Below are 16,137 nucleotides of genomic sequence, written 5' to 3'. Positions count from 1 at the left end.
GCAACTTCATTGAATATATCAGAATATAATTTGTCAAGGATTTTATTTACTTAAATCCAACTAATATCAATTATTTATACTTTGTATTGGTAAGATTCGACCTCGTCACGTTATACTTGAAGACTTCCTTAAATCCCTGACACACAATCAAAGCACTGTTACAGAAGAAGACATGCAACGATACCAGACATTTACACAATCATTTGGACAGAAAGGATGAATGAAATAAAGAAAAACTGAACAGGCTGACTGAATGAAAAAAATAGGAATCCTTTAGATGACCACATCAAAATCAAATCAAACTCTGATTGTGTCCATATGAATAGAGAGCTTTATAAATAAAATTTAATTTAAAACCTCCTGTCCTGCTTCAATTGACTAGTACAGTTTATAGCCTATATGTGACACTTGACTCTTCTGCATAGTTATATTGTCTCTCTTTGTACACCACTTTAATTCTCATCTTTATATTCTGAAGGTGCCCTGTCCCAGCTATTGATCCTATTACACTTGTGCCCTAAGATTTTAGAATCAACAAAAATAGTGATACTTCATATGACATAAGCCTGTGTTATTCATGTGTCGAATAGAGATCAATTGGCGGGTGACACAAAGCAACTTTTGATGAGCTTTTGTGAAAATAATTGGCACATCAACATCGCGTTGGTTTTTTAACTTATTGCAAAATAAGTTAACATGAGGTACTGTAACACTGCTGCTTAGTCCTGCTCATTCCCTTGGGAACATAGGGCCTTCATGAAGTAACACCATACACTAGTATAATTGGCCATTACCTGCAAACTTCCTGATTATAATTATAAGCAGTTGTTATTGACTTCTTTCCAAGGATAAAAGAAAGCATCAGTAGGTTTTCTGTCTTTTCTTCTCCACATCTTTTTCTTTTCTTTAGTCTTGACATTTTCACACCATGTGCTGATGGAGTACTTTTCTTTCCATTTTATGATAAACTGAAGTAAACATGCATTGAAAAATATCTGTTATAAAGCTTGCATTTCGATTGGTTTGTAGCCTGTGCATTATGAGAGCATACATCATGCATGTTCACTTTCTATGTAATGTTTAATAAACGAGCAGGAGTGTTTTATCGGGTATAAAACACGAGGCGCAGCCGAGTGGTTTTAGACCCGATAAAACACGATCTGCGAGATTATTGAACGGCTTAGAAAACTTATGATGTTTGTTCTCATTGTGTACCGATTTTTTTACAAAATGAACCAAGTTTGATAGAGAAAATCCAAGTTAAAGTTTATGCAAATGAAGACGAATCTTTATCAGATATAAAATCACCTTCATGGTCATGATTTCTATTGTGTTTTCTTCATGAATTATTAATGAGTTTTCTAATTCATTATAAAATAACAGCATGTGCGCATGCATTTTCAATTTCTTCATCATTCCTATCCAAGATAACGGCTATCCCACAGTAATAGCCCACCTCTGAAATATGCTTTGCTTGTCATGCACAAAGGTTTGAATGCAATGCTTTGTGCATAATGCTGAGTGATTTGTGAAAGGAGAAAAGAATAAATCTAATTTGCACGTAGCCTGGTACTAAAACCTTTGTAAACCTTTGTAAAGCAAGGGATGTAATGTAAAGGGATCAGGAGAAAAATCTAAAACAGTTGAGAATCATCCCACTACAAATTGCGCTTATCCTAACCTTTCTCTAATTTTCTGCCAATCCCCACTTGCTTTATATCTAAAATCTGCCAATCCCCACTTGCTTTATATCTAAAATCTGCCAATCCCCACTTGCTTTATATCTAAAATCTGCCAATCCCCACTTGCTTTATATCTAAAATCTGCCAATCCCCACTTGCTTTATATCTAAAATCTGCCAATCCCCACTTGCTTTATATCTAAAATCTGCCAATCCCCACTTGCTTTATATCTAAAATCTGCCAATCCCCACTTGCTTTATATCTGCACACAGCAATCAGATCAGAAATTTTTTCTGTTTTTTCAATCTTCAACATTGTATCAAGACTGCGTGGAATTTTTTAAAACTTTTATCAATTCAGATGGTTTCTGAATTCAGACAGAATATATGATTTATATATATGTATATAATAATAATAATTTGGGTTGGATACAAGAACCTTTACAAATTTTATTCTCATTTTTCAGACCTTTTCAAATTAGTTAAACCCTACTGTGTCTTTATTACAGATCCAATTCCTAGCTATTTAGTATATTTAACAATTATTTTCTAAAGACGAAGTGAATATTTACCGAGACCTGAGTCTTCGAGCAGCGAGGTAAATATTCTCCGATATTCACTGAGGATGAGGCAAATAATTGTTTTAATATAAATACACAGGTGATTCTTTCAAAAAAGAGAAAAAAAGAATTTTTTTCCAGTAACAGCAACAAAGCAGTTGGCCACCATTTTAGATTATCGCTGGAGGTGATTATCGTGTGATAGTGTGAGTTTCTTGACCAATCAGCACCAAGATTTTCAATAATCACCTGTGTATTTATACTGAATACAGATATTATTTACCTGAGGGTCCCATAGTTCACTTGCCACACCCAAGTCCTTACAGCATCTCATTAAAGCATTAGACTTGGCAGCTTCCATGGCCTTGCCATAGACCATGTTCCCTGACGAATAAAACGTATGCTCTCCAGCGGCCTGTGATACGTATCGACCAAAGCAGAATAGTGCATATTCACGGACAATTAACTGACTGTTATCTTTGTCACTCTAAAAGAGAAAATATTATTTCATTTAGACAACTACTTCATTTCATGGAGTGCGGTTTGAGAAAAATACATTCAAATGACTCAAAAATATAAAGGTATAATAGCTCTGAGGTCCAGTGTTTGAATTCCCAATCACCCCATGTGAGCTGAGTTGGTTGGTTCTCTTTCTGACTCTGAGGGTTTCTCCGGTGTCCTCCGGTTTTTCCTCCCTCCTCTCAAATCAACTGTAACTAATTCAAACTGGCTAGAGCTGTGCTCCAAGGTCACATGGACTGTATAGTTAAGCTGCACCACTGGTGTACTTGCACTGTTTTTTTCACAAATACAATAGTACACTCAAGCCAGATACAGTACCCTTACGTCCTGAAAATTCTCTCCCAACTAGTACCCCATTCACTAGATAAACACTAAAGGCTCACTTTTGCAAAAAGAGAGAGGAAGAATGAGGGGTGGAAAGAGAGAGATGGGGATAGAGGAAAGGAGAGAGTGAGAGAATGATACCTGAAACTGTAGGGAGTCACCCCTGGGTACTAGTGCCCAGCCTCCTGGTCCAAAAGCATGGTTCAGTATTCTTCTGTATTTGATTTCTGGTAAATAAATGAGTCCTGAAAGAAGATAAATGAATGAACAAATGAATGAATAAATGAATGAACAAATGAATGAACAAATGAATGAACAAATGAATGAACAAATGAATGAACAAATGAATGAACAAATGAATGAACAAATGGATGAACAAATGGATGAACAAATGGATGAACAAATGGATGAACAAATGAATGAACAAATGAATGAACAAATGAATGAACAAATGAATGAACAAATGAATGAACAAATGAATGAACAAATGAATGAACAAATGAATGAACAAATGAATGAACAAATGAATGAACAAATGAATGAACAAATGAATGAACAAATGAATGAACAAATGAATGAACAAATGAATGAACAAATGAATGAACAAATGAATGAACAAATGAATGAACAAATGAATGATCAAATGAATGAACAAATGAATGAACAAAACAAGAAAAAGCTATTTTATTCATTTAATGGTCAATTCACCTTTTCGGCGCTAGCTTAGATTGTGTTACCATCAACAAAAAGTTCGGACATTGTTCTCGGATTTCCATACAAATTCACTGACTTTAAAGAGAAAATTTAGGTATATTTCTTTAGTTGGCTATCTTAACAGCAGTAAGAAAAGCTTCAATCAGGCCACAGGTAGCCCAAGCTTGGTTTCTGTGGTGTCCTGTTATAAGGAAATGTATGGAGATTCATCAAAAACTTCAATAAAATCATTGAAACGTGAAATAAAGCCTCGAAATTTTACCTGATCATTGAGAAATAGCACTTCTTTCGCTCTGCGTGGTTATTTTTTGAATTTAGCCCGTTTTAAGATTTTTTCCCCCACCAGTAAGAAATAAGAGAAGGTTGGAAACTCGAGTCCCAAAAGCGAACCATCACGAGTCTTTGAAACCTCGTACGTCTTCGAATTTTCTTTCCAGCGCCCAATTTTAGTCATGACCCTTCTCTCACATCCCTATAGAACCGAGAAAGTCGCATTAGAGATTAGTCTTCGCATCTTTAAGCCATGAAATTTGCCTGTATTCACACACTACCTCGCTTGTTCTGACCCGTACTTGGAGCTCACTGTACACCAGTTCAACGGATTTCTTTCGGCAACCGACCCGAGGTCACGCCGGAAGTCTTTGTATCGTAAATGCGGATTGAATTTGGACATAGTCTTTCTTCGAAATTATAAGTTAAACCGTTTTGTATCTTTGGCCGTTAAAAAATACACTCACCATAATTTCAAAGAAAGACTATGTCCAAATTCAATCCGCATTTATGATACGAAGACTTCCGGCGTGACCTCGGGTCGGTTGCCGAAAGAAATCTGTTGAACTGGTGTACAGTGAACTCCAAGTACGGGTCAGAACAAGCGAGGTAGTGTGTGAATACAGGCAAATTTCATGGCTTAAAGATGCGAAGACTAATCTCTAATGCGACTTTCTCAGTTCTATAGGGATGTGAGAGAAGGGTCATGACTAAAATTGGGCGCTGGAAAGAAAATTCGAAGACGTACGAGGTTTCAAAGACTCGTGATGGTTCGCTTTTGGGACTCGAGTTTCCAACCTTCTCTTATTTCTTACTGGTGGGGAAAAAAATCTTAAAACGGGCTAAATTCAAAAAATAACCACGCAGAGCGAAAGAAGTGCTATTTCTCAATGATCAGGTAAAATTTCGAGGCTTTATTTCACGTTTCAATGATTTTATTGAAGTTTTTGATGAATCTCCATACATTTCCTTATAACAGGACACCACAGAAACCAAGCTTGGGCTACCTGTGATCAAGCTAGAAAAAAGATAATTTTCTTGTATTTAGAGAACTAACTAAACATTAACCAAGTAAATAATTCATTTAGAGTCAGTACATTTGTACGGAAATTCGAGAACAATGTCCAAACTTTTTGGTGACCATAACACAATCTAAAACAATTTTCCCCCCGTGACGGCTAGTGCCAAAAAGGTGAATTGGATTGAGTGGTTATTTTTGTGAGGATGATGTCAACTCACCATCAGGTTTTATTTCAATATCCTCTTCATTCACAGGAGCCATAAGCTTCTTACTGAACTCTTCACCAAAAGCCACTAATCCTGCTCCATTGAACCCTTCTGGGAACCTAACAGTAATACAAACAGCAAATAATACTCAAAAAGTAGAGCATTTCCAACATTGAGTGAAAAAAGTAGTGACGCATGCATGACGCATAAAGATTGGATTGTGTGTACCCTTAGATCTTAGATCTGTAACTCTTGCACACAACATAACCGAAACATACATGTAATAGAGAGTCTGGAATATGTTGAGCTGGCAATGATATGGCATTCTTAGCCAATGCTATGCAACTTTGTGTGGATAGCTTTAGTTTTCTCAATACTCCTTTTTTACATTTCTATTCAGTGACCACGAATAATAGTTCCAAGTTGAGGTTGAAGTTGTTGCACATGACAAACACTATAGTTTTACTATGCTCGGCAACTCCAACCTTGACTTGAAACTTTTATTCACAGTCACTGATCGGAAACTGTAAATAGGAGTATTCATAAATTTATTCCTCAAAGACTCTGTCAATAGCAACATTGCATGTGACAGTTGCACCATTTATGAGGGGGCACACAACAGTTACAATTAAAAGAAAATTGTACCGATAATAACCTGTGACCTAACTTCTAAACTCGTGAATTTCAAATTTTTCTCGTGCTCTTCCAGCAACTCGCGTATTTAAATAAAACATAATGGAAAAATGGAATGTGATTCTTTAAGAATAAATAAATGCACAATTAACTAAACTTGAACTAAACTTGAAACTCCTTTAAATATTTGTATTTCTTAAGACCTGGAGCACAGAAAGTACCAAAGTTCCCTACCAACGTTATGAAATACTGCAGTTGCTTTTTATCCATTTTCAGACCTAAAAATGATCGTACCAGAATGAATATCGCCTGTAGATATAAACATTGATAACTTATATGTCAGACAAACCTGTCGGGGGAAGACGTCGTAGCTGTTCCATTGTTTTCCTGAGTTGAGATATTATCTGCTGAGCTTTGTCCAGTTGTTACTTGTCTAGAATATAAAGCTACAGTTTTTCTTAAATTTAAGGAGGAGGGGGAGAAAACAGGTCGAAATTGTAAAAGTGAAGGTATGACGATCCGTCCACGTGAAGCCGCCATCTTGGACGGGAAGTTAAGGGTGGTCTGGGATTAAATTAACACAGGATGCCCATTTTGAGTTTTTTCTTGTCACTTTTTCTCAAGTAATGTAGTTTTTAAATTTATAATTAATAAATTAATTTTTCCGAATTTAATTCCAAGGGCTTTCGCCCGGAATAACCTCGTTCCCAAGCACTACAACTTACCTATATTATCTTCTACTATTTCATTAGTGCCACGCGGTCCACATACTCTCATCTTTGCATCATAATTACCGCGACCTAACATCTATTTCACCCCGGCCTGCTCTCAGTCTGACCTCTAGCTCAGCTGGTAGAGCATCGGTAGTACAATTCCGAAGGTCGTGGGTTCGAATCCCAGCGAGGTCGGAAATTAATTTTTCCGAATTTAATTCCAAGGGCTTTCGCCCGGAATAACCTCGTTCCCAAGCACTACAACTTACCTATATTATCTTCTACTATTTCATTAGTGCCACGCGGTCCACATACTCTCTAGTTTTTTATATATTTAGAAATATTCACTAGCTAGAACGGATCAAAAACTTAAATTGAAATTAAATTGAAATAAAAAATTTTGATACTAAAGTACAAAATTAGTAATTGACATTATTTGTGATTATCGGTGAATACTTAATGAATGGACCATTAATTCACCGATATTCACTGAGGATAAGGCGACTGATTGTTTTAGTACAATTTTAGGCTTAAATATCAGAGAAAAAGACGAAATTCAGGATATAAAAACATTTTATTCCAACTTCCGCTTTGAACAATGAAAGGAGTTATCGAATTGGCTATTGTTTTCTGGTCATGCGATTTTCTACCCTGAAGAGTTAAAAGGAGACTCTGCTCGCAGGGTAGCGATTTTCACGTGACTTTCAGGAATTTGAGCCAAATTTGTCTCCGTTCAGTCTTCTTCTAGTGGGTATCTCGCGTTGAACCGAACTTTATAACTCTGATTATTGCTAGAGATGGTTAATGCCAATCAAGTCAAGCAAGTGGAAGTGAAACAGTTGTCTCATGATTTAATGAACAACGAGTGTAGATGGAAAACCCCCGAAGATAAGAAGAAAGTGCGGATGGTTAGAGTTGTAGTATATTATTACACTGATTCAGAAGGGAATATCGCTAACGTTTCCATGACATGCTGTTGTGAACATCAGGGTACAGCTGAAGAATCCCTAATTGCAGACAACGGACTGACCCGCTAATAACAGATGCAGTTGTGATCACTGAGCCACAGAACTCCAAATCAGTATACACTTTTTACAGGAAGGTACTTAGAAAAATCCAGCCTAAAAAAAACTTGATATTCGATTCCGAAGGAAGTGACCGCCGTCAATGACATATTTCTCTTTCCCAAGAATTTTATCGAATTTTATAAATTTTTAAACTGAAAATATAATGTAGTTTTTTTTAATGTATGAAGGCTGTAGATAATCAAACATATTTTCTTATAGCGACTTCATAATAATAAAAATGATAGTGATAATGATTTGACCCCCTGAGAGCGGGGAGAGAGGGGAAAACCTGGATAAAAGTATCGGGTATGCTTGTCGAATCTCTCTGGGGTAAATGAAAATGATACATGATGAGGATGATTTTGGTGATGCTGGTGGACGGGGTGGTAGTGGCGGTGATGATGATGATGATGATGATGATAATGATGAAGAAGATGATGATGATGATGACCTGACTACAATGAAACGTGATGATGATACATAATAATGATGATGATGATGATGATGATAGTGTTGATGAAGATGAGTAATGATGATGACCTATGATGATTGACCGGAAGCGATTTTGTAATTATTTTGAGCGGAAGTGACTCCGTGTGTAATGTGATAGGGGGTGTGGTGCGAGGAGTTCAAAAGACTAGTAATCACATTCACTCGCCAAACGACTCTCTCTAAACGTGAATCAAGGACCAAATCAATTGACTGTTTTGTGGCGAAATCAACTTTCGTACAATGATGATGATGTTGGTGATGATGATGATAATAATGATGGTGATGATGATGATGATGATGGTGATGATGGTGATGATGATGATGGTGATGATGATGATGATGATGGTGATGATGATGATGATGGTGATGATGATGGTGATGATGATGATGATGGTGATGATGATAATAATGATGGTGATGATGATGATGATGATGGTGATGATGATGATGATGATGGTGATGATGATGATGATGGTGATGATGGTGATGGTGATGATGATGATGATGATGGTGGTGATGATGATGATGATGATGATGATGGTAATGATGATGATGATGATGGTGATAATCAGATGATAATTAGTGATGATGATAATGATACATGATGTTGATTATGGTGATGATGATATTGATTTACTGCCCCAGAAAATTCATGTATATTAAATAAAGCCTCCTATGACACCACACTCATTAACATATGAGAAAGAAGATATACGCAAGGTTTCAAACTCACACATAGTATACACGTAGTAAAGGGGAAGCATGGGAAGTAGCGGTGTTAGCGCTCGCCTCCCATTAAAGGCGATTAGGGCTCGATGCGAGTAGAAATGCTTGTTGGTTCTCTCCTGCGTTTCGAAGGTTTTTTCTCAGGTGGAAGAAAAGCCGCTCAGTGGAAGTACTGTTATTCGCTATTCCTCCTTCCTTCCTTCCTCCCTCCCTTCCTTCATTCCTTCCTTTCTTCCTCACTTCCTCCCTTCCTCCCTTCCTCCCTTCCTCACTTCCTCCCTTCCTCCCTTCCTCCCTTCCTCCCTTCCTCCCTCCCTTCCTTCCTTCCTTCCTTCCTTCCTTCAGAAGGAACGCATTTGCTCACGATCGAGGGTAAGACGAAGGCCTCGTCCACACTTCGTTTTCGAAACGCTCCTTTTTCGCCTCCCACTTCACCGAAAACGCATCGAAAACATATTAGGGCAATTCTAATTCCCAAAGGACCCCGCGCTACAAACGCTCGCACATAAAGCTACGTGCCAGCGAAATTTATAAAATTATACCTGTCCAATCATTACAAATGTCGTTACTCACATGTCACAAATCATTTTCTGAGATAGCTAACATGGTGCATTGTGGTCCAGCTTGGGTACAAAATTTTTTTTTTCGTTCATCATGCCTTATATGGTATGGTTTGTATCCAAGCTATACCACAATGCATGTTTATCTAACACAAGAAAGGCCAGCCAATCATTCGATAATAGGTAAGGGTGCAAAATGAATCAGCTTAACTTCTCAGTCAAACCTCATTCTCTGTTTTGGTTTCGAAGCCTTTACTAAAACACATGCGTGCGTTGATGGCACCTGACAAATTTATGCCTCATATATAGAAGTGTACGTCTTATGTTTCCCATACCATGTAAAGAATAACGCTAGTTATTCAACGAAACGACACGCATCCCCCCAGAGTTTTTTCATTTTTGTTTTTGTTATAAATACGAGATTTTTCCTTCTCTTTTCTCCTTACTCTTTTGACTTGAACATTTTATACCCGACAACAAACTCCTACATTTTGCTATCGTATCCAGACTTTAGAATAGTGTATAGAGATTAGCCTGCAGGCAAATGGTGAAAGATTACGATTAATCCCTTAATTGCTGTATCTGCGTTCTTCTTCGCTCCTAATTTATCATCACTAACGATATTATTATAATCATATTATTGCTTAGTGAATCAACATGGCGGCGCTTAACGCATGACGTCACGTAAGGCAATCAAATTTTGTCGTGACGACCAATTGTACGGATTCTGTGCTTGTTAATGAGAATGAATCAATATATTAATCCTTCGTTTTCCAGCAATAGAAATATTTTCACTATTTCATGCAAATTGTTCGAACATGAACAGTATATTTTCTCTAATGTCAAACACTTCAAGATGGCGCCGGGTTACAATATATGTCAGCTTTTACACCAAAATGTTTCAGAAATGCGTTTTAATTATTAGTTTTTGCCATATGCCACGATACCAAAACACATGGTTACACAAGTGTGTCAGTGTTAAGCAAAAACGGATGTCAGCGTTTTCTTTTAATTCCAAAGTTTTGAAGATTTTCCAGCCGCTCATTGAAGAATTAAAAATCAATATGTCCCCTGCTAGCAATGACTGTATAGTCAGTGAGCAATTATATTTTTATTAACAATTTATATTTTTCTGTCAACACCACTAATAAATGTGTCAAAGTCTCGTAGATTTTCCTCGCCACTTTGAAAGAATAATAATGAACATTGATTGACAAGTGTCATCCGCGAGCAAAATTTGTCAATTAAGGTTTTCTAAAGCGCTAATCGTCAGGATTTATTCCAAAACATATTTCAAAATCTCTTTTTTCTTGTTATTTTCAAAGAATAGGGTTACCGGAAATTGAATTCAAGCGATATAGATGTCGTTTTTCGATGGGTTAATGCTTCTTTTTTTCGCAATTTTATAAGATCTGTCACTCGAAATCAGTGGCTTCCGGCTATTCAATAAAGAAATCTGTAAAAGAAACTTCACCTAGTTTAAGATAATGAATATGTAGAACCAGAGATAAATGTTCGGCAAATGAAACCTAAGCAAATGGAATTCTGTTTTCGAATTTATTTTGTTATTATATTTTGACCCGTATCGTTAGACAAGCTGGAAGCTTCGTGCAGGTGTGTATCTCGAAGCAGATATACTAATAGTTTTTTTTGTTTTCCAAACGAAAAATAAATTTTAAGTGAAATAAAATAGGACAGAAAACGGCGGAAAATAATAGAAAAAAAAAGAAGAAGAAGAAGAAGAAGAAGAAGAAGAAGAAGAAGAAGAAGATAGAGAAAGAAAGGGGAAGAGGGAGAGAGAGAGAGAGAGAGAGAGAGAGGGAGAGAGAGAGAAAAGAGCTAAGAGAGATAAGAAAAGATAATTCCAAAAGAGATCATAGGAAATGTATAAAGTGATCTTGTCATAATATGGTTGTTTGTTTCAAAAAGTAAAATTATTTATCGTACGAGAGTAGCAATTTGAGTATTCTGTTTTTCTTAGCAAAGGTACGTTTTTTATTTAGGGGGCGGGTTAGCCTCCGTTGCAGACGTCTTGTGGTGTTCGGTTCGGATCCCTCCCCCACCAACGACGCTAGGGGGGGGGGGGGTGGGGAAGTCGTGGTAAACTTTTTATAAATAGTTGTAGCCCGACCCCTTTCGCTCAGCAAGACCATTTATGACCCTTCTATTAAGTCAACAAGAGGCAGGTCGTAGTCAGACCAAAATGTTTACTGAGGCAAAGGAGGGCCGAAGGGGGAGCAACTAGTGGTTCAGGGTCATTGCCCAACCAAAAATTGAGATCCTTGGAAATGCGATTTTCTGAGTTTTGAGGGACATTTGTGAAATTTTACCCAGGCAACTGCCATCTTGTCTCATAGTGGCTACGTCCCTCATAGAAATAGCTTTCGTCAAAATAAAAAGATTTAATTCTTCAAAAAACTTCAAATTTTTACTGTTGACTCTCGGCTCTGAAGCCCCAGCCCTTCCCCAATTAAAAAAGTACCTTCCCTTAACTGACTTAAATTTCAGTCTAACAGCCCGTCCTACCCCTCCCAAGTCTAAAATATTCTGTCCCTCCCGTTCCTAAAGACCAAGGATATTGCATTTTCCACCAATTATCTGCCAGTTGGAGTTAAGCAGCCTCGAAAACACGTCGGAAGTCGTTATCTCACTTTTTTAATTGGGCTGTCGTTGATAAAAAGATGAATAACAAAAAAGAACTCACTCTTCATAGAATTGAAACTCGCGGACAATTTATCGCCTTGGAAATCATGGATACTGCAGAAAAACTTACCAAGAGAGAATTTTGAAAAAAAAAAGTATATAATATTCATTGTTTCATGAGGACAATCGGTCAGAGTGTTGCAACTTGGGTACATATTTGACTTTTCTTGTTAGTCAACTAAGTTATTCCTAAGTGACGAATATAAGTCATTGAACTTCCAGAGCAAATGGCCATATTATAGACCAGAAAGGATTGCATTGTCCCTGAATAAGCTCAGCCAAGAGTTTGGTTTCACTATTATCTTGTTATAAATTTTCTTGAGACGCCATTCTGAAGCGAATAATAAATTCGTTGACGACGACAAGATGGACAACACGGCCATTCCAACTATGCACGTTGAAGGAGGTTCGAAAAAGTCTTATACTATCCTTTTCACAACGTTTGTAATGATTGTTGTGTATACAGCCGTATTGGGAAGTGTTATAATTTACTTGCTAAAGATCAACCAGGACATCAAGACGAGCCAAGACCAAAACAACGCCAAAATTAAACAAATCCTCCAAGATTTACGTGAATTGCGATTATTTGTCAACAACTCGAGGGCATGAATTCATTACTTTCGTAATATTATTCTTTTCCGTGCGGAAAAAAAAGAAAAAAAAATTGGCTTCATAAAATAAGGTTGAACAGTGAGCAAAGGAAGCTCATTTTGTGTGGAGAATTCAATTAATGAAATAAGCTAGCCTTCAAGAACCAAAAACGGATGACGAATGAGTTATAAATTGTTCTCAAAAAATCAAGCAAATCTCACGAAAGGAAGAAACTGCAGCCTGTGATGAAAGAATAAAGACAAAGTGCTTCCTGCACGATAAAAGCAACTGAGTTTGACAGTTTAAGAAACCTTTCGGTTTAAAAATGAAATATGTCAAAATTGTCTGCTCGAACTTTGTATTCAAAACTGGTCGTTACTTGCTTGTAAAACAAGATGAACTATGAGGCAAATGAGCCAAATAAGTCAGGTGCCAAAATAATTCCTTCAAGGTAAATAAACTGTTGTTGTGGTTGCTACAAAAACTAAATTATTGAAAAGATAAGAGATCTAAGAAACGGGACTATGGTGGCAAAGTAAGACGTATTGTAAAACTAATCCGGCGACTTAAAAAGAGCGGAAAAAAACAAAAGTTGCTTGGTTTTACCTCCGTCTTAACTCGCTTATATTCCCGACATTTATCAAGTTTAAAACATGAATATGTATGTATATTTTTAACAGTATGTAGATCTTAAATAATTGATGTTACCGTCTTAAATAAACAGTAAAAGAAACCTCCGATACTTTCATTGAGCTCGCCGAAGCTTTTAACCAAAAAGCCTTTGAATTTTGCTTTCAATCAATTTTCGGCACTTGACTTCTTACATTCGAAAGCAAAAAATTGAACCTTAATTATTGTAAAGCAATCACTGGACTGATATATTTAGCAATAATTCATTATTCTACGAAAGATAAACGGGAATTAGGAATGAAATACAGACTTACGAATGGAGTTTGATATACACTTTTAGAGGGATTAGAAGTCATTCTTTGGTTCGTCTCAAGCACCTACTCCTAAGCGATATTCTAGAATATTAAGCATTTCTTTATATCGTCTATGAATAATTTCTATACACTCTCTCCAGGAGTCGGTCAATATTGCCTTTTACAACTTCTCTAGTCATTATTTCCTACGAATCTAGACATTTTTTAAATGTTCAGAATTTCATTATCAAGAACTTTAAGCGTAGGGCAGAGTGTTTTGATTTTCGTTCGATAGTCTGGAAGACCGCAGACTTTATTTCCTCTCAAATCGAGTTTCGCCAACCGAGGGAAGCTTTTTAATACATCAAGCACTTTCACATCCGTAATATCTTAAATTCACGTTAAGGAAATTTGATGGTCAGTATTCTAAACAGAATCATGATAACATGAATGGCAAATGATTGCAATAATGTTTGTATTCTCTGTTAACCAATTCAGTTTGGCAAGAGTCACGTAACGTCTAGTGGGGTCGATTTTGTATTTTTGTCCCATGCACTTCCCATTTGTGGAAAAAAATCCCATTCGTGAAAAAACAAAAAAAAAAACAAAAACAAAAAACAACATGCAAACACATTAAAAAAAACAATAATAATAATAATAATAATAATAATAATAATAAAAACAACCAAATGACCAAAATAAATGGAAAAAAAACAACAACAAACAAACAAACAAAAAACAAACAAAAAACAACAAAAAACAAAAAACAGAAACAATCAAAAGAAGCTTTAAGAGACGCACGGGCGCCGTCGCAGATCGAATTGGAATTGAGAGTGTCGTTTTCCATTTTAAACCACGCTTCGTTCTGTTGAGAATAACCAAGATTCTTTGTTGGAGTTAGCTCGTTTGTATCCATCTTCATGTGTCGTCATTCCATGCTTAATCGTTAAACAAAGAAATGATACTCTAGGGAATAAAACGTGTTCTGAAATGGGAAAACATTACGCCCGATGTAAACGGGTCTATTTAGCGTGTTGAGTGGATTTTGTGGTGGGCGAAAACCAAGGCACCGAGAAAATGACACCTCCAGCTAGTCTAAAAGACTGTGATTAGGTCTATATACTATTGAGAAAAGGTGTCATTCTTCGTAACTTTCTCATATCCATTTTATGAAGATAATCTCCAAACAGATATCACCGGCCTCTGATTCAAACGTGCGGTGTTTTTATCGGGCCATCAGAACTTACTTGGATCTTAGACGTTTAGACAAACATCTTTCTTCCCTACCGTGGTGCTCGGAAGTTACTCATAACACGAGACTGGCGATATCTCTTTAAGCCAATCACAGCGCATTACGATTACGACTCATCCAATCAGAATAGTGGGACACTCCACCGTCACGGAAAGTCCGATGTCGTAAATTTATCGGGAATTTAAATCCAACGACAAAAAATCTACTGCGCAAGCCCAAACATGGCAGAAAAAGCTCTTTCTCGGAGACCGCGTTCCTCTTGATCAGCGGAAACACAATCTTTTGTAACGACTTTGGGAAAAAATAATGGGCATTTTTTGCTTGAAATTGAACGCCAGGATTTGATTTACTAAAACGATAAGTCAATGAGGTAATCAATCAATCAATATGGTTGTCAAGGATACAGTTATTGTTGATGACCAATTCTTCCAAGTCGTCGAGTCGTAGAACGTGTTTCTTGGACAAGCATGTTAACTTGTTATCGCTTGCTTTGAGAACTTTAACACATTGTAGCATGTTACACTGGTCTAAACTTGTCAGTTTGTTACCAGAGAGATCCACTTCTCTCATTAGCATGAGTTGATGTATGTGATACAGATGGGTAAGTTCCTATGGGAATCAAACATTAGTATTATGAGGGTATGCATGTGATGTTGGGGAGCTGCTATTTCACAGGGAGCCCAATTTTGATAAGTGATAGATGGAAAAAGTCCGGAAAAAAGACGGACTTGCCTCGTGCTCACGTTGAAGCACAAACGGGCGAGTTACGTCATACAGGAGAGTTGCTATGGTTACTAAATACCAACAGTATGAGTTGATAAATACGACACAGATGGGTAAGTTCCTATGGCAACCATATATCGGTTGCTATGGTAACCGAATATTATTAGTATATAATGAATGCATGATGCTTTGGCGATAAATTACTATGGTAACCAGGTACCATTGCCACCAGTTGATGTATGTGATAGGGGTTCATTAGACTTAGGCCCCGTCCACACGTATCCGGAGATTTTTGTATCCGCAAATTTTGTTTTTCGGATACGAAGATGTTCGCGTCCACACGCAGCTTAATCGAATCGTTTTCACTGTCCACACGTATCCGGAAATTTCTTGATCCGCCCTGATGCACGCTAGTGCCTAGTCCCTTTGACGGATAGTTTTTCTTATTGAGCATGC

The 16,137-nt window shown here is 37.0% G+C and overlaps 3 protein-coding genes across 6 annotated transcripts in view; 1 reads left to right on the top strand and 2 right to left on the bottom strand.

The window, feature by feature from the left end:
- LOC116297423 (vacuolar protein sorting-associated protein 4B) overlaps positions 1 to 361 on the top strand; it is a 45,827-nt gene extending 45,466 nt beyond the window's left edge. For all 3 annotated transcript variants that reach the window (XM_089034717.1, XM_031705644.2, XM_031705643.2), the window contains exon 16: positions 95 to 361. In XM_089034717.1, coding sequence (XP_088890843.1) covers positions 95 to 220 — 126 coding nt within the window. In that variant the 3' untranslated portion in view covers positions 221 to 361. The remainder of the gene's footprint in view (positions 1 to 94) is intronic.
- LOC116297425 (uncharacterized) lies at positions 27 to 6,476 on the bottom strand. 2 transcript variants are annotated; one of them, XM_031705647.2, is made up of 6 exons: positions 6,281 to 6,476; positions 5,311 to 5,417; positions 3,229 to 3,332; positions 2,525 to 2,728; positions 795 to 968; positions 27 to 517 (listed from the first exon to the last, which is right to left on the bottom strand). In XM_031705647.2, the coding sequence occupies exons 1-5, from the start codon at positions 6,469 to 6,471 to the stop codon at positions 816 to 818; spliced, it is 759 nt and encodes a 252-aa protein (XP_031561507.2). In that variant the 5' UTR covers positions 6,472 to 6,476; the 3' UTR covers positions 27 to 517; positions 795 to 815. The 2 variants fall into 2 exon arrangements, with proteins under 2 accessions (XP_031561507.2, XP_031561506.2); XM_031705646.2 differs by having other exon boundaries at positions 27 to 968.
- Positions 6,477 to 12,128: 5,652 nt separating this feature from the next.
- LOC116297428 (geranylgeranyl transferase type-2 subunit alpha) overlaps positions 12,129 to 16,137 on the bottom strand; it is an 18,404-nt gene continuing 14,395 nt past the window's right edge. The window contains exons 13-14 of the mRNA XM_031705652.2: positions 15,363 to 15,567; positions 12,129 to 14,095 (exon numbers count right to left, since the gene is read on the bottom strand). Coding sequence (XP_031561512.2) covers positions 13,932 to 14,095; positions 15,363 to 15,567 — 369 coding nt within the window. The 3' untranslated portion in view covers positions 12,129 to 13,931. The remainder of the gene's footprint in view (positions 14,096 to 15,362; positions 15,568 to 16,137) is intronic.

This window comes from Actinia tenebrosa, unplaced genomic scaffold (genome assembly GCF_029948245.1).
Source record: "Actinia tenebrosa isolate PJP-AT-01 unplaced genomic scaffold, QUT_ActTen_1.0 PGA_scaffold2__45_contigs__length_23673736, whole genome shotgun sequence".
NCBI lineage: Eukaryota > Metazoa > Cnidaria > Anthozoa > Actiniaria > Actiniidae > Actinia > Actinia tenebrosa.
This window is presented reverse-complemented; position numbering and strand designations above follow the sequence as displayed.

Coding starts and splice junctions, on each gene's coding strand:
- LOC116297425 (XM_031705646.2), bottom strand. CDS start 6,471: ATGGCGGCTTCACGTGGACGGATCGTCATACCTTCACTTTTACAATTT. Junction 5,418..6,280: donor ACGACGTCTTCCCCCGACAG/GTTTGTCTGACA, acceptor TATTACTGTTAG/GTTCCCAGAAGGGTTCAATG. Junction 969..2,524: donor GTGAACTATGGGACCCTCAG/GTAAATAATATC, acceptor TGTTTACTTCAG/TTTATCATAAAATGGAAAGA.